Here is a 25,725-nt window from a genome sequence, read left to right on the forward strand (position 1 = left end):
ATGTGTCCATAAACCATTTGATGACCTGCTTGTCTTGCCAATCATTTTTCCCTTAGCAAATCTACAAATTCGCAATCATTGCCTTGTGTCATCTTCTGCTGACAAGCATGTATTGCCTTTATGTGCCAACACCAATCTCCCGTGGGGCTTTCCCTTGTTTTCAATGATCAATGTTCAATGGCAAATGATTGAGGATCAATAATCATTAAAGCAAAACCCTCTATCTTTAAAACTTGAATCACTAATTCATTCCCATAGCCAAAGCAACCAAGTAATTTGAGGTAAGATGGATACTAGTCAATATTGACAAACTAGGCCTATATAAGAGAGTCATTAAGTAGCATGCATGTATGTGTTTTTACCATTGCTAGCAGTAAATAAGAGAGTCGTAAGTAGTATGCATCTATGTGTTCCTACCATTGCTAGCAACAATAATGTGAGCATCACCTCAATCATCCCTTCTTAATAAATGTGACCACATGTTTTCTCGTCTTTAAATGCAATTCGTATCCATCTACCTATAGTCTTAATATTTCCAAATCAACAAGACCTACACCACAAAGTCAAGTATTTATGCTTGTCTTAAATCATAGGTTATGTACTTAATTGTAGCATATTTGCAGCATAAATTCTATGTAGCCATCGGGTAGATAAGTTGAGGTTGTAACAATAAGGGTATTGAAGTGCAAAGCTCTGATAACTTACAAGCCAATCATCTCTATTGCTACTATTCGAATGTTCTCGTTAGTGTGGAAGAAGAGCTACAAAGATGTTCCAAAATTTCAAGTTTGGCGATGAAGCGATTGAGTGGCAAATGTAGCATGAATGCTACAACGAGGAGGAAGACAGGTGGCTGGCTTTAAAGAAGATGCACACTGTAAAGAAAAGACAGGTGGCTGGCTTTAAAGAGAATGCACCATTTACATAAGGTTTTGCTACGAAGCATTATGGTCATTGAACATTTGCTATTTAGTTTTCTTATGACTTTATATCTGTGGGATGCATAATGTTTTTTCTCCATGTTGATTTTACTGTTTTAGCAGTTTGGAAAAGCATGTTGGAACACATGTACAATGGTATGGCCAAACATGATTGAACAAAACTTTTGATTTGCTAACATAATTAATCAAAAACGTCCCCAAGGTGTATCCCATGGCCAAAGGGAGCAAGCAAACAGATACTAGTGAATATTGACAAACTAGGCCTATATAAGAGAGTCGTAAGTAGCATGCATGTATGTGTTTTTACCATTGCTAGCAGTAATAAGAGAGTCATAAGTAGTATGCATCTATGTGTTCCTGCCATTGCTAGGCAACAATAACGTCAGCATCACCTCAATCATCCCTTCTTGATAGGTGTGACCACATGTTTTCTCGTCTTTAAATGTAATTTATATCTATCTACCTATAGTCTTAATATTTCCAGCCCATCATCTCTATTGCTACTATTTGAATGTTCTCATTAGTGCGAAACAAGAGCTACAAAGGTGTTCCAAAATTTCAAGTTTTGCAATGAAGCGATAGAGTGGCAAATGTAGCATGAAGGAGGAAGGCAGGTGGCTGGCTTTAAAGAAAATGCACACTTTACATTAGGTTTTGCTATGAAGCATTATGGTCGTTGAACATTTGATGTTTGGTACTCTATATCTACAGAATGCATAATGTTTTTTTTCCATGTTGATTTTGCTATTTTAGCAGCTTGGAAAAGCATGTTGGAACACATGTACAATGAGAGCACAATTTTAGTAATGGTATGGCCAAGCATGATTGAACAAAACTTTTGCTATTTCATCAAAACTGACGTCCCCAAGGTGTATCGGAGTCCCAAATACGAGGTCGTGATTTGAGTGGAGGAAGTGCTAGGCAATAAATCGGGCTACTTCCTAAAAAAAAAATGCCACTATACAAAAAAATATTCAACAAAAGCTATTCCAATTTCCAAACCTCATATAGGTTCACCAAATAGTCCAGAAGGCTGAGGTGGGGGAGATAGCTGAGCGGTAAGGGCTCTTGCCCTACACTGCGACGCCCCTTCTTCCTGCATGCCATTAGGTATGTGGTTTGTCAATTCCCCACTAAAAATAAAATTAAAAAAATCTCTTGCAATACAAAATTCCCCACTAAAAATAAAATTAGGTATGTGGTTTGTCACTTCCTCACTAAAAATAAAATTAAAAAAATCTCTTGCAATACAAAAAAAAGTCCAGAAAAGGCGGAGGAAAATAACTTATGTAATGGTTTGAATCGCTCCACATGGACTCGCAATAATAATAAAATAATAATACGTAAATTACATAAAAGTGAGATATTTTGGTTTGAGCGGTAGGGTTATCGAGATACCGTGACACGTGTGATGATCTGGGCGGTGGAGAGGGAAGCTAATCGGACGGAGCAGAAGGCTAGCTGGGCGAGGGAGTTCTCTAGGAGCCCTATCCACAGCTCTACAGCTGTATTCTCTCTCTCCTGTGCGGAACATATCTGCTACTGCGGAAAGCCTGGGTTTAGTCCTCAGCTTCTAGGGTTCCTATCTGCACAGCGTTTGTTAGGGTTTTGGAAGCTTTTCATCGTCCTTCCTCCCATCTCTAGCCATGGCTTCTGCTTGCTTCTCCCCTATCAACGGCTCGCTCGCAACGACCACCACCGCTTCGTCTCGTCCAGAGAGCCTGCTATCGCGAAGCAGCCTCCTGCACATACCCCGTTCTATACAGAGATTCCGTCCCGTCGACCTGCGCCTCCTTTCCCTGACTGTTTCTCGCAGGAAGCTGAACAGAAATGGCTTTTCTGCAGTAGTTGCGGCCCGGGCTGAGCTTTCCATGGAAGAGGTCGAAGCCCTGGACACTGCCGTCGACGATGAGTCCGATGGGCCCGAGGACGGCTATGGCGCCCCGAGCAACAACCAAGAAGAGTCGAAACTTTATGTAGGGAATCTGCCGTGGAGCTGCAACAGCCAGGAGCTCGCCGAGGTTTTTCAGAAAGTAGGCAGCGTGGAGATGGTTGAGGTACGGCCGCTGTTTTTCTCCTTCCTATGCGTGCCGGCCTTTCTGAAGGCCTTTTAAAACCCTCCTTCGACAACGCAACCTAACACACCCTTAAGAAAAGAACCCCCCATCTTACGCTGCGCGCTTTTCAGCTCTATGACCTGGCTGTGTGTTTCTGGACTCCTCCTTCCAGGTTCTTGCCAGTCTCAGTGATATGATACGCAGTCTTGGAGTGATGATTATCACAGTCTGGGCTTCTTTACTGTAGAAGCTTACCTCCTTAGCCATGTACAGTGGGCATGTTTTCCCCTAATCTTTATGTACATGCCATGCGTATTCGTTATCGTCAAGCGTTTCTGGGCAAAGGAGAACTTTGTTCTTATCATGGGCCGTGCATTTCCATGCATGTTAAATCTCCAGTTTACATGGAGCCTTGTGAGGGTTAGAAAGCCCTCGGTTTTTAGATTTTCACTTGATCTCTACATGCTCCTGTCTTTATGTTACAAGTGAGAGTATCTCTTTTGAAAATACATTGCTGACTTGGCATGGCTCAAAGGTGCATTTTACCTTGTTAAAGTTTTCCGGTTTAATTTTTATTGTTATTTATTTTTAAGAATCTAGTAAGATCTTGTATGTGTAAGAAGCTCTTTGTATAGTTTTTACTTCATTTTCCTACTCTCTAAGGTAAGTACCAAACATGGCACAGTCATAGTATGTCCTGTCTTGGTTTACATTCATCTACATGTTATTCGCAATTCCATCCTAGTGCTACCTGTGTATTATGTCTGGTTACATTGCAGTTATCATTTCTGGCTTGGGTTCGTATGTGATTTGTGTCATTGTGTCAAGATGCCTGTATGTAGTGGGAGCTTGACTTGGTCCACTGGAGCTCTCGTTTTGGCATCTTCGTGGATTGCTTGTTTAGTCTTCAGTGGTGAAGAATGTATCTCTTACTACAGGGGTTCACACCCTCTGTTTTTTTTGACAGGTTATTTATGACAGGGAATCGGGTAGGAGTCGTGGCTTTGGTTTTGTCACCATGAGCTCTGTTGAGGATGCGAATGCTGCTATTCAAAAGTTTGATGGGGCTGTAAGTTTTTCCCTTAAAGCGTGTTTAATAATTCTCATGGGTAACACTGCTTCCAGGTAAATTTAATGTTCATGCATTTTTGACCTGCAGGATTATGCTGGAAGAACACTGAGAGTCAACTTCCCTAACCGCAGTGGCAGGGGTGATGGCTCAGCTCCTCCTCTCCGTCCACGGTTTGAGAGTAGCAATACAAACAAGTTGTTTGTGGGTAACTTAGCTTGGGGCGTCGATGATGCAATGCTGGAGCAACTTTTCAGTGAACATGGCAAGGTTCTGGAAGCAAGAATCGTAAATGATAGGGACACTGGAAGGTCACGTGGTTTTGGCTTTGTTACCATGTCTTCTGAAGCAGAAGTGAATGAGGCCCTCAACAAGATGGATGGAGCAGTATGCAACTCTCCCTTACACCTATTTCGGGTCACATCCACGATGTATTTTTTAGATACACATAGTACTGATACATGCTTTGTTTTGCAGCCAGTTGAGGGCAGAAATCTGCGAGTCAACCTTGCAGGAGAGAGGCCCACTTCCAGAGGCGACTTTTTCTAAGTATTTTTTCTTCTAGCAAGATGGCGGACGTTTGGTCACTTTTTGGCAAGCCGTCCTTTGGGCTTTGCCAAAGGTACATAATTATGTGGGCTATCATGGTGACTTCTTCACTGGCTGAAAGGAGGGAGATAAGTACAAGTACAGTTTGAAAGTTTATGGTAACTGAATAGTGAGCTGAGTGGTTTTTGTGATCTATATGATGCGGCAATATCTCTTAAGGCTTAGGTACAATGTAAACATGTGTAGGTCCTTTTGTCTATCTTCACTTATTAAGTATGCCATTTCCTGCATGTTGGAGAGTTGGGTTGTCACCTGGCCTTGTTGTGTAGTCATTTGCAGGTGTGGAATGTATATTCGTGATTTGATCAAGGGGCATTTGAAGCATAGTCGCGAATTACGTTATGGACCTTTTTTTCTATCTATTATTGAAGTAACATAGGATGCACCTTATATCAGTCATACCTTTTTTAATGTTCTCAGCAGGTCACAAATGAAGTAGAAACAATTTTCTCTTAAGTTATGTGGGTGTATAATGTGGCTGTAAAATAGACAGAACTGTGGCTTGAGCATTAGTATTGACCTATACGAGCATATGGGACCTATATGAGAGCATATGGCTGTCTAAGAACTCAAAAAATAAGATTAATAAAAGGAAGGTTCAAGTGAGTAGACGTGGTTCATTTGCAGGTGGTCAGTTGCCAACTCTCCAAATTTGCACTTATGTAATTTAGTTATGACCAAAGATCACGGTGTGAGGATTTATGCATATAGATTAAGGGTTTCTTCAAACCTCTGGTAAGGTGGTCTGTTGTCAACTCTCCAAATATGCCGGTGCTTCCTTATTAGCCTACTTGGTTCAGTAAGGAGATAAGGAGAGCAAAACATATGTAGTCTTCAGATATGGCCTAAAATTATAGACGCAGGATTTATCCATTTAGAACGAGGCCTTTCACAACCCTGGCAAAATAGTGCCATCGAAAGGGGATGGTGCCCTCGGGATTTATGCATTTAGAATACGAGGCTTTTCAAAAAACAGTTACGTCAAAAAGGGTAGATTGGGGATTTTCCCTGACATCCTCTTAGACTGGGAGTACTTACTTGGGGGCGAAGTTGGATGTGGGCTCAAGCTCCTTCCACGTGATGTCGCTGAGCCTGCAACTGGTGATCATGCTAGGAGTTCGCAAACATTGGTGTGGAGGAAGAAGCCAACCCATCAAAATGGGGGTCATGTCTAGTGAGCTTTTATGTACTGCTGTTAAGAGTTATGGGTCATGTTGAGTGAGTTGCCGTTATCTAGTCATGCGCCACTGTTCAAAAAGGATACTAATGAAATACTGCAAGGTAAATAGATTGTATGCGGTAATCACCCTATGGTCTTGCATGGCATTGTAAGAGGGTCGGCACTACATGGAGAATTTTGTATAAAGAGCACTTGACCCTTTATTTTAAGTTCTCGGACTTGGGGTAGGTTTTTGAGTGAACTTACAAGAGGTTCGGCTCGTGAGTACACTTGTCAACATGAACTCTTCGCACAAAGAGCACATGACCCTTTACTTGAAGGTCTTGGGTTTAAGTTAGGTTTCCCTAGTAAACGTTTTATCGTATCTTGTTCTTCCCACTACCTCTTAACCAACCTGCAATTCCTAGATCTAAGCAAGTTATGTCAGCTTTTGTAGTTTTGGGTTCAAATCATGGTCGATACAAGAATTTGGGTGTGCTAGATTAAGATGATCTAGATGTTATCCTTCTGAAGCTATGGTGAGTGAAGTTTATATGGCATATCACAAAATGTCGGAACTACAAATGTTACATATAATTGAGTAGGCTCAGTTTAGTAATTCGATTCTTAAATTATGAATCAAAAATTACAAATAGTATTGGATAAGTTGTGCGTAGTATAATATAAGCCTTTTTTTCAACCAATCAAATCAAGGGCTATTAAATGCTGAGAAATTGTGACAGTATAATGTATACTAAATCTCAGTCTAAGAAGTAAAATGCACGAAAATTCAATTCTAGCAAGGAAAGTGCAATGTTATATAGTTTTTCCTTACATTAATCGGGTAATTGCTTTTATTTGTTACCTTTCATTTAAGGTTTATGTTAACCTTAATCCGTGGAAATATAAATCACTTGTCAAAACATTTGAACCTTCTAGGACCAAAAAGAAAAACTCTTGAATTTTCAGAAATCTAAAGCAAGTAGGTCTAATGCTCCACAAGCAGCTTTTGTCTGCTTCAGAGCAATTTATTGACAATGATCTTGTGCCAATAAATAATCATGAGAATATAACTATTATTGGTACCCCCATGATCCACCATGCAAAGATCTACTTGAAATTCAAGGTTATTCCATGTTCTGAACATTCATCTACTTTTTCATTTGGATTGTTCAACTTGAGCATCAACTTTTATATCACAAACTGGGTCTTTTGAGCATTGGCCAGAATGTTGAAATGAAACACTTAACTCGCATCCCCATCATGTAGAATCATGGTGAAAAATTGTTTTAATGTCGTATCTAGTACATACTATGTGTGATGGAGTTGATGGTTTATTCAACTTGAGCATAAACATTTAAACACACCTACTTTTTCATTTGGATTGTTCAACTTGAGCTTAAACTTTTATACTACAAACCGGGTCTTTTGAGCATTGGGCATAATGTTGAAATGAAACACTTACTCGCATCTCCATCATGCAAAATCATGGTGAAAAATTGTTTTAATGTCGTAGTATCTAGTCCATACTATGCATGATGGAGTTGATGGTTTATTGAACTTGAGTATAAACTTTTGCACTACAAATCGGGTCTTTTGAGCTTTGGGCATGTTGAAATGAAACACGTACTCGCATCCCCATCATGCAAGATCATGATGAAAAATTGCTTTAATGTCGTAGTATCTAGTCCATCCTATGCATGATGGAGTTGATGATTTGTTGTCTTGTGGATGACTTACCATGAGGTTATAAATTGCACGTTCTTATAAGGTGAATTTGGGCATGTTCCTAGATTCATCTAGGTATATATATATATTATACAAAATCTACTAAAGACAGTATATATATCACACTTTGACATCATCGACTATATTTATTAGTTTAAGGTTTATTTGGATGTTCATCTTGAATAACAAGGTTTTCTCCATGCTTCGAGGCCCGTGACCAAAAAGCCATACCTCTTCTTAATTGGGACTTCTCGATTTGAATAGACTTATTTACACTACAAATTGGGTTTTTCAAGCACTACCTTGTGGCTAACCTAAAGCATCTTGATTGAAACTTGGTGTGTCTATTTGTCATTGTTAGGTAACAGGGATTAATGTACTTTAAAATTTTTAGATTCTTCCTTTTAGAAGGCCATGTTTGCAAGGAGTAATGTAATGTGAGTGGCTTTTGTTTTTTATTTTGTCTTGTAGACAATATATTGTGCAGAATTGGAGCAGGACAAAACAAATTTTTGACACAATGGTCGGGATTTGTATTTTTGAGAATGAATTTCAGGCATTATTCTATTTTGGCCCTTTTTTTCAGGGGCAAAACATTAATTAAACTTCTAAAGGAAGGGGCTTGGGACAAAAAACTAGTGGATATGGTGTTGACCTTTCTTCCCCCTAGATGTATGTTTGATTTTGGTGGCCACCCTCCCCCTCACTCCACAATAGGTGTGTGTGTGTGTGTGTGTTGTCCTCCTCGTCGCAAAAAAGAAAAAACTTGAGAAGGCACATAGTTGAACACCAGGCTTACAATGTTATCCCAATCAGCTTAACCAATGGCCCTTCCACTTTCTAGTGTCATATGTGACAATGCTTTAACAACCTTTTGGCTTAATTGATGTTCCTACCACTTTGTAGAGTTTTATGTGACAACCTTTAACAATCTCCTCAAGAAGATCTGGAGATATTTATTACAACCCTTTGAGCATCTTGCTTGTGTTAAGAAACTATTGGAAAGATGCAAACTTTATCCAAGAATGGCATTTCCACTTATAAAAGCAAGATCTAATCGATCTTGAATTGCTACCACCACAGTAAGGGTGTATTGAGATTCATAAAGAGAAGGGAGTTTGGGATATTGTAATAGGGGAAGAAGTTTTACCTGCTGATATGAGTTGGAGGATTATGAGGAAGGGATGATCGATTACCAGCAATAGGAGTGCCCTAATGTGCACAAATACTAAAGGAGGCATGGGACATGTTAACTAGACTTTATGAGTTAAGAATCTTGCTAATGTGCTAAGAGTGAAGAGAGAGTTCATGAATTTAAAGATGAGGTCAAGACACATAATCAAGAACCATGCTCAGAAAGTAAGAAGCATATAATCATACTTAATGTTCTTGGGAAATAATGTGCCCAATTTAAGCGACATGGATGTCGCAAATCAACATACAAGTGGATGGAGGAATTCACAAGGAATTATAAAAAATGACTTGCATGTGTCCATGATTGTAAAGAATGTGTCGGCAAGGATAATGGTGGTTGATGTGTGACTCCATGTAGAGTTTGACCAATGCAAGTGCTGGATAAGAAAAGTATTGAGATATGGAACTCAACTAGTGTCCATGATTGTAAAGAATGTGTCGGCAAGGATAATGGTGGTTGATGTGTGACTCCATGTAGAGTTTGACCAATGCAAGTGTTGGATAAGAAAAGTATTGAGATATAGAACTCAACTAGTGTGCAGATATGGATGACATGCCAGGATACACCTTCACACTTATGCCACCACTGGCATGGTTGGTGAGATTATGGTTGTTATGCCGCTAGAGTGTTTTTTAATGGCTTGTTAGACATCCATTTTGGTTTACTAGAGTTCTGGTGTAGTTATAGTGGTAGCACATATGTCACGTTCTTACTATGGACCTTGTATGTTTTAGTAGTAGAGTACTTTCCCTTATGGTATGTACTCTTATCTTTATAGTATGGCTGTAAAGAAGTGATGAACGAAAGAAGAAAATCTCAACCATCCATCTCTCTCTTGTATCCTTGTCTACTCTTGTGTATGTGTGTGTGAAGAACTTTGCTTGCAAGGAGCTCAAGCTCACCCTCCCTCCCTCTGCATCTCTCATGGTATTAGAGTGACGCTTCGCATAATGAGGTGAAGAGGAAAGCAAAGGAAGAAATACATGAGCAAAGGTAACTCTACCTCTTTCCCTTTTTGATTTAGAAGCAAATCTCTATAGATAGCTACTAGTCAAGGAGGCATAATTATATCTTGGGGAGCCCTCTTCAGTGAAACAAAGGTGCAGTGTATATTGTGTTTAGGCCTAAAGGACTTTTTTTATCAATATCTTTACCATCTAAAGTCATTTTGAACCCCGTTTTGGCCCTGGAAGTTTTCGTAGTAGACACTACAATAGTATCGACAGTGATAATTTTTTGTTATACATCTTTTTTGTATATGTTTCACATAGAATATTGTGGCATATTTGAAGTGCCTATAGAGATTTTGGGATCTGCACATCTATGATAGATGTATGTTGATGTAATTGGTGCACATAAAATGGCTGCATATAGTAATAGGTTTACAATACCACTGGTAGATGTATGTTAATGTAATTGGTGCACATAAAATGGCTGTGTAGTAATAGGTTTATAGTACCACTGGTAATTATGTATGTATCTATTTGTCAGACAGATTATCAAATTATTGGAGATTGTAGGATTTTCTCTAAGTAGAAAAGTTACTACCTACAAAATACCATATTTGGTGCAGGTGAAAGTTACTGCACTAAACTGAGAGTCTATACTAGATTATGAGCGAGTAGCTAGGACAAGAACAAATTCCAAGCATGGAAGTTCATGTGATGAAAAACTTCCTCATGGGAAAAGAATATTGGTAATTTATCAGGTGTCAAGAAGGAGCCCGAGCTTTCGGAAGAAATCCCACTCCACAACTGGTTCAAGTCTTTAAGGCATAGCATGAGAGGGCCAACAAGATTATGAATTGGCTCTCTTCTGTGAGTTCGATTCTATGATTGGTCAGATACACGAGATGGAATGAGACCTAAAGATGCATGGGAACCTTGGTTAAGCTATGTATCAATGATAACTCATTGAAGGTTAAAGGTCTTGCAGATGCCGTCGCCTCAACTGGAGCACTAGTCTCGATGATAACGACTTAGTACAGCCACTTTTAATGGGCTTGGAAAAGATTATGATCAGTTTCGGACATCTATTTGAACTTGAGAAAATTTCCCGATCTTTCAGGACCTTTTGTCCTTTTGATTAGTGAAGAGACAAATGTTGGGAATAAATCATCCTCCAGTAATATGCGCGAACATGCTTTCTGCACAAATAGAGGTATAGATGGAGAAAGATCTTTATCTAAAGGTCAAGGAATCATGGAAATAGGCCCGTATGGAAATAGGAATTGTGGACAATAACAAAAAGATTTTAATTCACAAACAGGTGGAAGAGACCACTCTAGAGGTAGGGGGAGTCGAAGTAGATATAAAAGAAAGCAGAGTGAAAATAGTATAGAGTGCTATTATTATGGCAAACTAGGACATATAGCAAAGGACCGCTATAAAAAGCAAAAGGATATAAAAAGTGGAAGCAAGGGAACTATGCATTGTCAAGTAAGAAGGTTGAAAATAGAGGGGTACACCTTCTTGTGATGCAACATATACTTAGTTCCATGAAATTCAGGCGATATATGGTATGTTGATTTGGGTGCCTCTAGCTACATGATCAGCTATGGTAAGTGGTTTAGAGAATTTAGAGGTTTGGAAAAACCAAGTTATATAAAAATAGGTAATGATACAACACACTCTGTTGCGCATGTTGGGAAAGTCCCTTTATCTATGCAAGATGGAAAAATGAAGTATCTTGTTGATGTGATTCATGTACCAAACATAACAAAGAATCTAGTTTTTGTTGGGAAAATGATTGAGCAGGGTCCACAAAAGTGAGGTTTAACCCTCATGGATGTTATGTAGAGGATTTCAATAACCAATGCCGCTCGGTTGCAAAGGGAAATAGAGTTTCCATAATGTTTACATTGGATGTAAGCATGTGTAAAGTGAAGGTTGTAAATGTTTACACATGGTTGCAGACATTGATATTTAGCATATACTCATCAGACATGTCAACATTTAATGATTGACGATAACAAAGAATCTAGTTTTTGTTGGGAAAATGATTGAGCAGGGTCCACAAAAGTGAGGTTTAACCCTCATGGATGTTATGCAGAGGATTTCAATAACTAATGCCGCTTGGTTGCAAAGGGAAATAGAGTTTCCATAATGTTTACATTGGATGTAAGCATGTGTAAAGTGAAGGTTGTATAAATGTTTACACATGGTTGCAGACATTGATATTTAGCATATACTCATCAGACATGTCAACATTTAATGATTGACGAAAATGCAGGCCCAAAGTATTGTTACAAGCTTGCCAAAGTTCAAGGTAGATGGAATGCACAAACTATGTGAAGCATACTAATTTAGCAATAAGAAGGCTAAGCATACTTCTCGACATGTTAAGCATGTAAGTCAAAGACCTTAAGATGCGGTGCATTCTGATGTTTGGGGAACAACAAAGACAAAATCAACTGAGGATGCCATTATTATGTATGTTTCATTGATGATCACACTAGGAAAGTGTGGGTGTATTTCATAAAAGAGAAAAGTAAATTGTTTACTCACTTTTAGAGGCTCCAAGATTTGGTAGAGAAAGACAAAGGCATACACATAAAATGCCTAAGGTCAGATGGTGGGAAAGAAAATTTCTCTAATGAATTCAATGGCTATTTCAGAGAGAGTGGGATAAAGAGATAGTTTACATGCAAGTACACTATAGAGCAAAATGGGATTGCAGAGAAAGGAAAAACTTGCATATTGCAAAAGTTGCATGTGCATTAATGCATGAGAAAGGGATGCCTCGTTATTTTTGGATTGAAGTTATAGTAACTGTAGTTTATATCATAATTAGTATGCCCACTATAGCAACAATTCATGGCGTGACACCTAAACAAAAGTTTACTAATAGAAAACTAGATTTGGCACACTTGAAAGTGTTTGGGCGCACTGCTTAAGTACATGTACTAGATGAGTGAGAAGTAAGTTGGATCCCAAGGTAGAAAAATGTATATTCCCTTGACCAAAAAGGTTATAGAACGTATAGCTCCACTATGGGTGAGATGTGGGTGAGTAGAGATATTGTATTTGATGAGATAAGTAGCTAGTATATGCTAGTGAAGGATTCTATAGAGGCTCAAGGGAAGAATCAAATGGGTGCCTTAAATGTTGAGAGAAACATCCCTCACCTAGACCCTTCATCCCCTAACCTAGACCCCTCCTCTACTTGATCCTCTTGCACCTCTCTTCCAAACAAGGAGATGTATGATATCTTATAAAAGAGCTCACTCTATAATGCCTAGAATTTCCTCACTCCCACTCTAAAGAGAGCACCAGAGGTAAAGACAATCCCTCTTGGAGAAGTTGATGGAGAAAAAATCTTAGGATAAAACATAAGATCCAACAAGCTTATTCATAAAAAGGCATCAAAGATGTACTATCTAATCATAGGCCTCTAACCATACTTAATTTGGTCTATAGAATATACACCAAAGCTCCAGCTACATGCCAGCAGTAATATGTTTATTTGGATTAGGCAAAATAAAAAGGTTTTATTAAAGCTAAGTACATTTTTGATGTCATCATTGCTATGTGGGAAGGTGTTCAATATACCAAAGCCAACAGAATTGATTTTATTTTCTTAAAGATAGACTTTGAAAAGCATATCCTAAAGTTGGCATAACATTACATTATACAATCCATGCATGACATGGCCTTGGATAGAGATTCATTAGGTGAATATACCAAAGCGAATAGACTTGATTTTATTTTCTTTAAGATAGACTTTGAAAAACATTATCCATGCATGACATGGCCTGGATGGAGATTCATTAGGTGGATGGAGTTTTCTTTGAGCATGCCTCTACCAAACTTTAATCTAATGGACCTCTGTTTAAATCCTCTATAAGGTGGTCTATTATAGGTAGGTCTACCCATGATTAGAGCCCCTTATTTTTACCATTGCTATAGATGGACTTAGTTGGCTCATTCAATAAAGAATAGATCCCCTCCTAGAATTGTGATCTTGAAAGAAAATTCAATACAAGATGGGATTTATTACTAGATGTAAAACAATACTTGTATAAATTTTAGTGGATCTAGATTAGAAATGTGCTCGATAAGAAATGTTGCCTACTTTAACTGATTCTTCATCAGGTTGTATGGACTGGGGCACAAGAGGGTTGCATAGCTAGGAGTGTATTTGCAAAAGGTGTAATAAACATGGAGACCATTCATAATCTCTTTCTCACTTGGAGGGTCAATAATCATTTGGGATTGTTTCTTTAAACTCATCCCCAGTAAATCCAAAACTATAAACCCTCTTGGAAGAAGATCTTACTAAGAGACATCAACTTGGATTGTCATCATAGTTAAAGCTCTTTGGACTATCTAGATTTCAAGGAATTTAATTATTTCTTAGGATGGTAACAATAATCCAAAAGATTCATTTTATTTTGAATGTTTTTCATAGATCACAAAGATGCAAAGCCAAATTGCTAAGATATTTAAAAACAGCTAAAGATCCTTTGGCAAAACAAGCCTTGGTTATGTCAGTTATTAGTGTTGCAATGGTTATGGGTAGTCCCAACTCCATGGTAATGCAACTAATAAGTTGTACGAGTTATAACACCAACAAAATTATCTCCGCTCTAGGGAGAAGGACCTCTATTATCGCCACATCCTTACATGAGCTCATAAGGCCAAAAATATGTAGAGTGTAATGTGCTACTACAAGTCTACATTGGAATATAATCTCAATGTGCACATGGGATGTGATTTCCATTTTGAGCATGTGAATTGGCTCTTGTTAAGTGGTAAATATGAATGAATTTAGGGATTAAGCAACACAATAAAAAAAGAAGAAGTCAAACCATAAAAAGAAACGTCACATTGTGATTATTGCTATTGTCTATTAAGAGTGCCTACTGAGATGATGGAAATGCTTGGAAAGAGTCATGGGTTTGGTTGGTGGTGGAACTCTTGACTACTATTTGATGGAGTAGGATTATTGTTGTAGGATGAAAATGCTTGGAAAGAGTTATGGGTTTGGTTGGTGGTGGAACTCTTGAATACTATTCGATAGAGTAGTAAACAAGAACATATATTTTTATAAAATAAAATGAAATGAAAACAAAGGCAGCATAAGGCCACCTACCTAAGCATCATTAATCAATTATCTTGACCTTCACTATATATAATCAATTCAATAGAGTTAGTAGGGTAGATCAAGTAAGTATGCTCAAAGCTACTAGGTTTTGCATGCATCTACTCACATTGTGTTGTGTCCAATGTTTTTTTTTCAAACCCCTTATAGCTAAATTAGGTGATCTGTTATATATGGTTGATTTGTCATTTGGGGACCATGTTGAGATAAAAATATATATATGCATAGAAATGTAGGCAACCATTCAATATTTTTAACTATAATATTATAAAATGTCTACACACTTAATATGATATTTTCAAACACAAATTTGTGCCTATGAGATGATATGTGCAAACTAAGTTGTATAATTAGAATTATGTTACAATATAGACACTAGAAGTTTTTACAACTTATTTATGCATTTCCACGCTGAAGATTAGGAATCAACCTTTCATATCAATTAATGTATTTGAAAATTTAATGCAATATTCATAATTTATAGTAAAAATTTAAGAATTAGCCTTTCATAACAATTATGTATTTGAAAATTTAATGCAATATTCATAATTTATAGTAAAAATTTATGTGTAGTATGGCTAGGTGTTTTTGAAGACTTATAAGAAGATTTTATAATGCAATTCAATCACTATCGCTAGAGAGTTAATCTTGCATATTACTAATAAGTATACTTTTAAAAGTACACATACTTTCAAGTTTCTTTCTCTTTTAACATTTACTATCAAACTTGCAATATTGATAATGATATTTCAATCACATTATAAATATACCAAGTTATCACAGTACAAAAACATAAGTACATAATTTTCATCTAGGAATTATTTTTAAAAGTTTAAAAATGAGTATCCTACTATATGACAAGAAGTAAGTTTCCACTATCTCCTAACATTTTTGATAAAGAAGAGACCATTTATGTTGCTATAAGAAACTGATCACCCTTTCTATTTAATAAAGTTTTATCATTTAAAAAAAGGTAACATGCCTTAGATACCTCCATAATGTCTTAATAAATACACAGCACACATGCACACACACATTCACCTGCATTCATGCATTCACACATTTGTCTGCACAACCACTTTCACACTTTCTACATGCACACACCTTTACGTCCACGTGTGCATATTCACCTGCCCGTGCATGCATATTCACCCATGGGTGCAAGGTGTGTGCATGCACGGGCGGGTGAATATGCACACGTGCGGGCATAAAGGTGTGTGCATGCAGAGAGTGTGAAAGTGGCTGTGCAAACAAATGTGTGAGGTGCACATGCACAAATGTAGGTGAATGTGTGTGTGCATGCGTGCTATGTATTTATTAAGACATTATGGAGGTATCTAAGGCATGTTACCTTGTTTTTTGAATGATAAAACTTTGTTAAATAGAAAGGGGGTCACAACCCTAAGAATACCCTTCTTATGTTGGACTTAACAAAGTAAAACTTGAGTTTTTTGCTAGAATGCTACCTTGGAGAGACTATAATCGAGGAAACGGGTTGATGGCAACATATGTTTTGCTTTTTCTAAGCAGGCCTTTAAGACATGTTTACTCTTATTCTTCTTTTTTGATTTCGAAAGAAAAAGGGCAAGGAAAGAATTTGCATATCGCAAAGAAGGTTGTATACAATCCTAACACGTTATGATTGGAAGGTCGACCCACCTTGATTGGTACAAGGGCCCCACTTTGCTTAATGCCCTGGATAGGACTTAGGAGTGACAGAGGACATCTAACATGCTTCTACATTTTCTCATGCAAGTGTGTACATGTTGGGTTGTATTGGAACAATCCTAATTTGTCGTGTATTAACTCGTTATATCAAGCCTAAAATGGTGGTCACATTTGCCCACCAACTAGGCTCACCACAAATGTTAAGAGTGCAAAAAGCGGGCGTGTGTGTGTGTGTGAACAAGAGAGGACAATATCTAGTTTCTTCTTATATTTTAACCCATTAAATGCCATTCATTGTGTGGTTTCCTTGCTTATCTCATTTTATGTACGGTGTGTGTGTGTGAGAGAGTGAGTGGGAGAGAGAGCAAACAAGGCTTGATTAGTAGATGCCATTGATTGTGTGGTTTCCTTGCTTATCTCATTTTATGTACGATGGAGGGTGTGTGTGTGTGTGTGTGTGTGTGTGTGTGTGTGTGTGTGTGTGTGTGTGTGTGTGAGAGAGAGAGAGAGAGAGAGAGAGAGAGAGAGAGAGAGAGAGAGAGAGAGAGAGCCAGTAAGGCTTCCTCGCTACACCATAATAAGAACCATTGCCTACTATCTACGGCTTCACCGACAACAAGGACTCCCAAGAGTTCTACAAACACAAAATCCACCAATGCATAGAAGACCACAACAACTAGCCAGTGCATAAAAGACCGCAAGCCGCCAACATTTTGGTAAGCAATGATCAACGTAATGCCGACGTCCATGGTAAATCCTGATAAATAAATAAGTGCAGATAAAAATCTTCTCACCCTCCTTTCACAGCTTATTTTAGCTCTGCATGCACTAAGTGGGTCAAGCACTCCCCATGCGCAGTAGAGTAGAGGTGGTATAGATAAATCTCAATAAATTAGTAAGTGCAGATACCCTTGACCCAGTGCATGAGTGCACGCCATTCCCCATTGAACCTGACCTTCCACACTAGGTAAGGCCAGAGCCCCTGCTTATGCTCAAGAACAAGGAAGATCCGTTCGCCAACATGATGTTGACAAACAATGATTTTGCCCCACCTGAGTCTTCTAATCCTCCAACACAAACGGCCAAACCCAAATACCACGTTCACATCGAACAACTCGATGAGCACAGTGAGACAAAGTTCGACAGAGACTCATGCGGTGCCCACACAAGATTTGCTGAGGTCTTTTACCCTCCTACAACACCCAAATCTTGACCTCCACACTCATTAAATAAGGACCAAATTGCACTTCCATATACTATTTGCTGGTTTGCCTTATGATCAAGGCCCTACACCTCAGGAAGCTCCTACTCATCATCAACGCAACCTGACCGGCCTCTCAGCCTTCCTTTCCTCCCAAATCCAAATCCCCATTGGCACCTTGTCAAAAGGTAGTCCAAATTTATGGAATGACCTTTGGGATTGGATGGAACAAAAGCTGCAAGCTTCGGTGGAGGAGGAAGCTAATTAAGATTCCTCGAATTAATCTGAGCCCCATCATCCAACCTTACTCCATCACCACAACCCACAACCCAACGGCGCACCAACAATTCACGTAAATGCGCTGGGCCACTACTTTAAAGGTGATGACAGCAATGCAGCCTTGCCCATTTCCTATAACGGACATGTGGTCAAAGGCATCCTGGATGGAGGGGCTGGCGTAAGCATCCTCACAAGAACATGCTGGGAAAACTGGGACCAACCACGCCTTGATCCCACCACAAGCTTGCGGATGGGAAATCTGCAAAACCCCTGGGCCTAGTGCATGACCTTAAGGTAAAAGTCTGTGACATGGCATTCCACCTTACATTTGTAGTCATGGACTTTTGTAATGCTGCATATGATAGCATCTTGGGTAGACCCTTCATGCGACAAACACAACTGATCTCCATGACTGGGACACGCATCATGTCTGCCTCTACAAAGAGTCTCAAACGCTCAAAGTAAATTTATATCCCTGGTACTCACATCCCATGGCCAAAGCTCCCTTTTCTGAAGACTCTGTGATCACCGCCAAGAGTAATGATCTCTTTATTTGAAATGCTTGTCATCAAGCCCTTGATGACACGCAGGTGCCATACACGGTCGCTTTTGTCAATAGTGATGATGAAGTCGACCCATGACAAGCTGAAAATCCTTGCTATATACACTTGACACCCTCCCTGATTGCAAACTCGGCATGTAATTCATGCTCCCGGCTAGAACCTTCATGAACCCTATAAGGCTATTGACCCTGAGTGTAAGTGTCACTCCACAATCTAAAACAACCACCCTTAGGGGGGCCTGGATAGATTTTCCCTTTGTTGGTAAAAACATGCAACGAAAGTGTGCCTTGCTGTCTCCCACAGCTAGCCATAATCTTTTGCCATGGAAAACCTGGGTCTCCCTAGGAAAACCACCTCTTAAAACTGCCCATGCCAAGATTCAATTACATAGTGGAAACCGTATACAAAGCCTTGGGTCCTTTGCACAAACTGTACATATTGTATCTAACCCATTGGCTTGTAAGTTTTATGTGGTTGCAACAAGTGAGACAAAAGAGGCAATCATCCTCGGAGGAAGCTTGGTCCAGAACGCTACAAGTGCAATCAACTCTGCTGACAACATCAAGCCCACATATATCCCATGTTTCACACCAATCTCGTATTCTTGGAGGCATGGAAAACTCTTGGAAAGCCCACGCTAATTTCATTCCTAAAATTTCTATAGGAAATAACCAGTTGGAGTGCAGATTTCATGTCATTGATGCAGGGGCACTCCAAGGCTGGATTATCATTGGAAAAGAGTGGATTGATGCCACTCACTGCCCAAATCAATTGGCGCGAAGAAAAGACCACCATGGAAATCAACGGCAAAAAGACCACAGTCCTCTTGTGTCCCCAAAAGGAAATCATACACACACCCTCACCCCCAACTGCACTTCCCCCTCACGCCCCATCCTCATCATCGGTAGTCTCCCCTATATGATCACAGCCCATGCCTCTCTAAAGCTGGTCGATTGGCCACTATCGACACCATCCAATAATGACAATCAAGCTTGTCATCATTGACATTACCCCTCAACTCTACATCCTCGACCACCCACACTGCAAGCACCCTGACCTCATATCTTTATCTTGACAATCAATGGTGGGTGCCCAAGAATCTTTTCGCTCAGGGATTCTACGATGGCTACACAAAACCATAGATTCCCAAATGGCCATCTCCACCACCCAAGCGCAAGAATCCAAAACCATAGATTCCCAAATGGCCATCTCCACCACCCAAGCGCAAGAATCCAACTATGCCAACAAAAACTAACCCTAAGCCAAAGCTTCAACGTTGGCTCATCCCTGACTGCGCCTATTTTATGAGCACAAGGCTACTATGAAGGCAACGCTCCCCTCTGGCAAGCATCCGGCTTATGCTCATCCCCCACAGCAACTCCCCAAGAAGCCACGAAAAGGTCCCACAACCATGGTTAGGCAAGTCCAAGCACAACGAAGCCACCAACGTTGGGTACCTACCAACGTGTTCAAAGCTCAAGGCTTCCATGAATGTAACACGCACCTGTGGCTCTCCAAGCCCCCATCAGAAGCATATCCTCAACGTTGCCAACCTACACCTATCTCAAAGCTCATCGACCAAAAATCAAGAAGCCTCGACAACCACAGACCTTCATCACTCGGAAACAATGGGTGCCCAAACATCTTTTAGACACCCAAGGTTTCTATGATGGCCATTCCATAATTTGGCAAGACCCTCAACCGTTCACCTAAGCACCCCCACCAAGCCGATACCTATCCAATAAACGAAGATGGTTTGGTGACCAACGGGCAAGCAAGTGCCCTCTTCCTCAACTACATCCTATAGACTTTCCCACACCCAACCCATGGGCACTCAAAAGCTCAATTGACCTAGCCCTTTCCCCCAATGGGGCCTCGACCAATGACGCTCCACACCACCCCTTGACTTCATCACCAAGCCAAGGGGAGGTGCTACAAATGGCTGAGCTTATCCAACCACTCAAAGATAAACTCCAAGGTAAGCTCACAAATCTTGCCAAATGGGCCACTTAGTACACTACCCTCTTTAGGGGTGCTGACCAATAAACATGTGTAAAAAAAAGGGTCTCTTGATGATTAGGGATATCTAGGTGATTATGCCACAAGCACACCTTTTTCCCTCGCCCATGCACACCTACTACAAATCTCACTGGGCTCTGTCCTATGCATACACACCGCACAAAGCTTCATCATCGATAATTATCGGAGTACATCTCTGGATGGGGGGGACCATGGTGGGTGCAAGCCTAGTTAATGGTACGACCCATTGCCTAGATCTGCTTAATCACCCCCACTTCACCCCAATAACTGTACATCATGCCTAATACATCCAACCCATAACTTCTTCTTTGGCTCAACACCTATGGATCCTCGCCATCAAACTACCACCCCTATCAACATAGGATCCCAGATATCCAATGACAGAAGAAGACAAAGCACCAAAAGAAAAAGAGAGAACATCGCAACCAGATAACTCATCATCCACGCACGGGAGCCAAGATACCCATTTTGGTGTCTTGCCCCAAAGATGCTACACCTTCATGAACATCGCCATTGACATTATATAACATCTCAAAGCGCAAAGGCGACAAAAAAGAAAAACACCAAAAAATAAATAAAGAGTACTACTGGGCACATACAAGAAAGTAAACTCATAAGAGCCAATCAGACTAGTTGGATACTTAATTGCCAGTACTAGTTGGATACTTAATTGCTAATCAAACTAGTTGGATACTTAATTGCCAGTACTCCACTAACTTCTTTCCATCTTACTAACTCTCCCAACCCCTCTTATTTTCGTAGAGATAGGAGAACCAACCAAGTGCAACAATTCCCAGCGTTCCTCAACAACCTCGTAGGATGTGATCAACTTTAAGAAGGGGAGTATGTTAACCACATATTGGTTAACACATTCCTACGACAACTATGTCTGTACACTTATGTAATGGGCGCCAGTAATATATTGTAAATCCCGTCATTTGATGACGGAAACGCCCTAAAGATGCTCCCAAGTATTGAGCTTTGAAGGACATATAAGAGGATCTTGGTCAGTTGGCCAAACTATAGGGAAAAGCCTTGTAACTATGTTTTGGGTGCTTCGAGTCACTTACTCTCTGGTGGCCTAGTGGGAAAAGGCTTGGAACTATAAAAGCCGATTTCTCTTGTTTGTAACTCACTCTCCCATTTGTGCAATAGAAGTGGAGTGTTCTATCTCTCCCTCTCTCTTGCAACTCTAATCTAGATGTGTGGTGTGCTTAGGGTTAGGATATGGGAGTGATTAATGCTAATCACTTGTTCCCTCTTGCTTCCTCTCTTTGTCTTTCTTGAGTGATTAGGGCTACCAACGTGATCGTCTTCCGCAGAGATCCCACACGATCTTCGCGAGAGAGGTTGTATCACTCGTTGGATTAGAGCAACCACCTCAGGGTGACAACGAGTGCGGGAGGACGCCGGTGATGAGTGGCTATGTGGAGCTCTTGAGCAGCCTACTAGCTGGAGCTCGACGATTAGGAAACTTCCCATGACACATTAGGGTAGGGTTTCCTTAACACTAAATTCCCCCCCCAAGAAGCCATAGAAGCTCTATAATGCTTTAGTTCTTCTCACCAACATTGCCATGCTTTAAGCAAGCGGGCCAAATAGCCACCAACATTTTAAAAAGTGGCTCAAGAAGCACCTAGATCCCTTTGGCCATGTCTATTAAGCCACTAATAGTGCGCGGTTTACCAATGTACCTACTAGACTAGGTGTCCTAAATTCTTCCATTCTCATAGGTAACCCAACCTCATTCACACCCACTTTATCTCGCGGGGCCAGCCTTGTTATGCATCAACCACTTAAACCATGTGTAAAGAGTCAAAGAAAGTATATAAATAAGTACCGCAAAGTGTTGGAGTTTTCACAAGAAGAAGCTTCTACACGAGCCTACTTTTTCCCAATGCCCATGCATGTCACCTACAATATATCCATGGGCTTTGCATGTAATAGACACATGGCACTATTCTTTTACAAACCTGCATCAAGCCTCAACAATCATCTAGGTGCATCTTTGGATGGGGGAACCATGGCGCGTAAGCCTAGCCCATGGTATGACCCATCACCTGGACCTTCCTCAAATAAGTAGAGAAACCTTTCGTCATCTTGTCTTCGACCACACCGCCCATTGCGCTTCACCCTACCTTTATCCGAATGCTTGACAATGCTCACTCCATTGAGCCAAAGAGGTTGCCTAGCTTCATTGTAGCTATGGGCAAAGCCATGTGCAAGTCCACTGTCATGCCTCAACCAATGTCATAATCTTGACTCCCCAACAAGAAGGATGTCAACAAGTAAGTGTCGACGAAGAAAGCAGTAAAAAAGAGTGGAAGAGAGCTATTAAGTTGGAATTGTCTTCGTATGGAGAAGTGGCATCATGCAAAAGCCCAATCTCTAAGCATCCAGTCATGAGCTTTGAGTATAATACCTTGTCTTGCACCAAGACATCCTAGACTTCATCTACCTAGTCCATGGGGTCCCATGCCAATCAGTCCATTGGGTCCTGGTCTCATTCCATCAATCATAAGGTGAAGACTGCATCTACCAACTACCAACTATCTCATGATGAAGGGTCCACACTACTACTACAAACAACGGAGGTAGGACATGAAGAACCTCTACATCGCCGATCAGTTTTTGGTCTCGAACTATACCACAACCTCGACCGCCACCTTCATGGTGTATCCTAGACCATCCACTTCTTATCAGCATAGCTTCACTATCAATGTAGGTGATGCAAGGACACGGTCACCATTGGAAGGGGGTATGGTAACCTTCTCTGTTGATTAACATAATTTCACCCACCCGACCTACCATAAAGCCACTTTGCCATCTTATCCATGTAAACGAGCACTTTAGCTTTTGTAAAATGGTGTTGGAACATATTAAACAGCTTTACCATGCACTTAATGACCATACTATTTTTTAAAAACTAGCCATTTGTATATGCCATTTTTGATAATAAGCAATACACAATCATTCCCTTGAAATATTCTCTTGTAAACTCTACTTCTTCCCTCTTCTAGCTTCCTTGCATGATGCTATTGAATTTCTTGTAATATTTTCTTATAATCTCTCCTTCTTCCCTTGCTATTGAATTGCTTGCTTGATGGATAGGTTTAATTATAGGTTCCCTTCTTTACAGTAGCTTCTTCTTCTTTTCCCGCCTTTTGTGAGAGGGCTGTGAGGAACCCACCCTCTATAACTATTAGATACAACTACAATGGAAGCTTCAATCGAGAGTAGAGAGTCTCACTTAGGGACCTTATAAAATAATGGCCTCCAGCACACCTTTTGCAATTGTACTAGAAAATCCTTACACAAGGAAATATGTATGATTCCTCTAGATGTGTGTCGCCTTGATAATTCTCATAAGTAAGAGGCTCCCCTTAGGCTCAACCAATGTCTTACTTCTTGATTATGAAGATAACATCCTAAATGCAATCCGAATATCTTTCCTATGTCCTAAAAATATAATTCCTAGTTTATCCCAAGTTTCTAAGTTCTTTTCAAACAATTTTGGTTTTGTTTTAAAAACACCCATAGGCTTCGGTCCACCCAGACACCCATTTTCCAATGGTTTTATCCTTTATTTGCTCCTACCAAATCCATAGACTCAGCAGCCTAGAGCCCATCCAATCCCCAATGGGTCTAGCCTACTACCATCCACTGGGCCTATGGAATTGGTGTGAACTCACAAACCCACGTTACGCACCCACACCATGGATAACAAAAGATAGAGCTCATGCATGCCCCCACCACAATAAACATTCCTTTCTCTAATGGAATCTTAACATTTAAATCAAAATAATATTCAAATATAACAATAAATTAAAACCATACTATAGATTATTGCATAATCCATCAAAATATCTCCTAGCACCACGGCCTTGTGATCCCAAGACTAGGAAGGTGAAGGTATGCACTATTGAGCCTGATCACTCTGGGATCCACTAGGCTATCTGGTAAGGAGCCCACAAGGCTCATACCTAGATCATGTTGTCGTGCAAAATCTCATGGAGCCACTTTTGACAGCCATACCACTCCCAAGACGACACAAATGCTCTAGGCAAACCAATCACCAGAGTGTATATGACTGACACATCCGCGCCCATCCTAGAACTTTCTAGCCCGAGTACACTCCGGAGCTTCCTCTTGTTAGAAGCACACCCATGCCCATAGAAATGAGTCAAGGTCTCGAATGACTGTCTTCATGATGAGAGGACTCACCACTCGGATGATGTCCACCCAGTAACACCACCACATGTGTGGTACCTTCACAGGCAACCACCACCACAACATACAATGAATACAAGGTAGTACCTCGCTTGGGAAGCTCTAAATAGGTAGCCACTCTCATTCCTTGGAAGATCTAGACAGGTAGCCACTCTCATCCCAAGCGAGGCTCTAAACAAGTAAATTCCCTGACTGGTTTTGATTGACAAGCTTCAATGTGGGCATAATGGTTTAGCTTATCTCTTAGTCCTTTGAGTTTGGCTTAACATTGGTGCTGTTGTTGGGGAGTAGAGTGACTTTATTAGCCTATTTGGTAGTTTTTGTGCTTTCTAACTTCCTTTCTTCTATCATTTCTTGCTCTCTATACTTTTGTGTAGAGAAGGGAAAGATAGGAGTGGATAAGGTGAAGGGAAAGGGGGTTTTAGTCATGGATTTGATTGGGTTCTTTATTTGTTTTGAGTCAATGTGTTGCTTGTGTGTGTTATATTAGGCTCATGTGGATTAATTAGAGTGTTTTAAGCATTTGGTTAACATTGAACTCGAAAAAATGCATTTTAATTCACTTTTTGGCTTTCTGAAAAAACAAGCATAGTAGTCTAGTTTAGATTAAATAGTATAGTTAATTACTTAATTAATAAATTAAATATAAGAATTACATTTCTAGCTTATTTAGGAAAATTTTAATATATTTTATTTTTTTGGTTAAGCATTAATTAATGATTAATTAGTCACTAATCTTAATCGTCAAATTTCTGACTAGCACTAAAATGCTCATAACTTGAGATTATGGACTCCGATTGAAAATCCGAGACCACATCAATCTCTTCAATCTTGTAAACTTATTTTGGGAAAATAAGATTTTTAAATTTTTATTTATTAGGACA

The 25,725-nt window shown here is 39.9% G+C and overlaps 1 protein-coding gene across 1 annotated transcript; it reads left to right on the top strand.

Moving 5' to 3' along the window:
* The first annotated feature begins 2,389 nt into the window (after positions 1-2,389).
* Positions 2,390-4,985, top strand: LOC147614114 (28 kDa ribonucleoprotein, chloroplastic-like). The gene is made up of 4 exons (XM_086780647.1): positions 2,390-2,998; positions 3,966-4,067; positions 4,158-4,454; positions 4,545-4,985. Exons 1-4 carry the CDS (start codon positions 2,588-2,590, stop codon positions 4,614-4,616), a joined length of 882 nt encoding a protein of 293 aa, XP_086636773.1. The 5' UTR covers positions 2,390-2,587; the 3' UTR covers positions 4,617-4,985.
* Positions 4,986-25,725: the final 20,740 nt, after the last annotated feature.

The sequence above is a fragment of the Cibotium barometz genome, chromosome 42 (assembly GCF_041138505.1).
Source record: "Cibotium barometz isolate CiBa-2024 chromosome 42, ASM4113850v1, whole genome shotgun sequence".
In the NCBI taxonomy this organism is placed as follows: domain Eukaryota; kingdom Viridiplantae; phylum Streptophyta; class Polypodiopsida; order Cyatheales; family Cibotiaceae; genus Cibotium; species Cibotium barometz.

Bases quoted from the DNA above. Each gene is read 5' to 3' on its own strand.
- LOC147614114 (XM_086780647.1), top strand. From the start codon at position 2,588: ATGGCTTCTGCTTGCTTCTCCCCTATCAACGGCTCGCTCGCAACGACC. The intron at 2,999-3,965 runs GTACGGCCGCTG...TTTTTTTGACAG, and splicing joins GCAGCGTGGAGATGGTTGAG to GTTATTTATGACAGGGAATC. The intron at 4,068-4,157 runs GTAAGTTTTTCC...TTTGACCTGCAG, and splicing joins TTCAAAAGTTTGATGGGGCT to GATTATGCTGGAAGAACACT.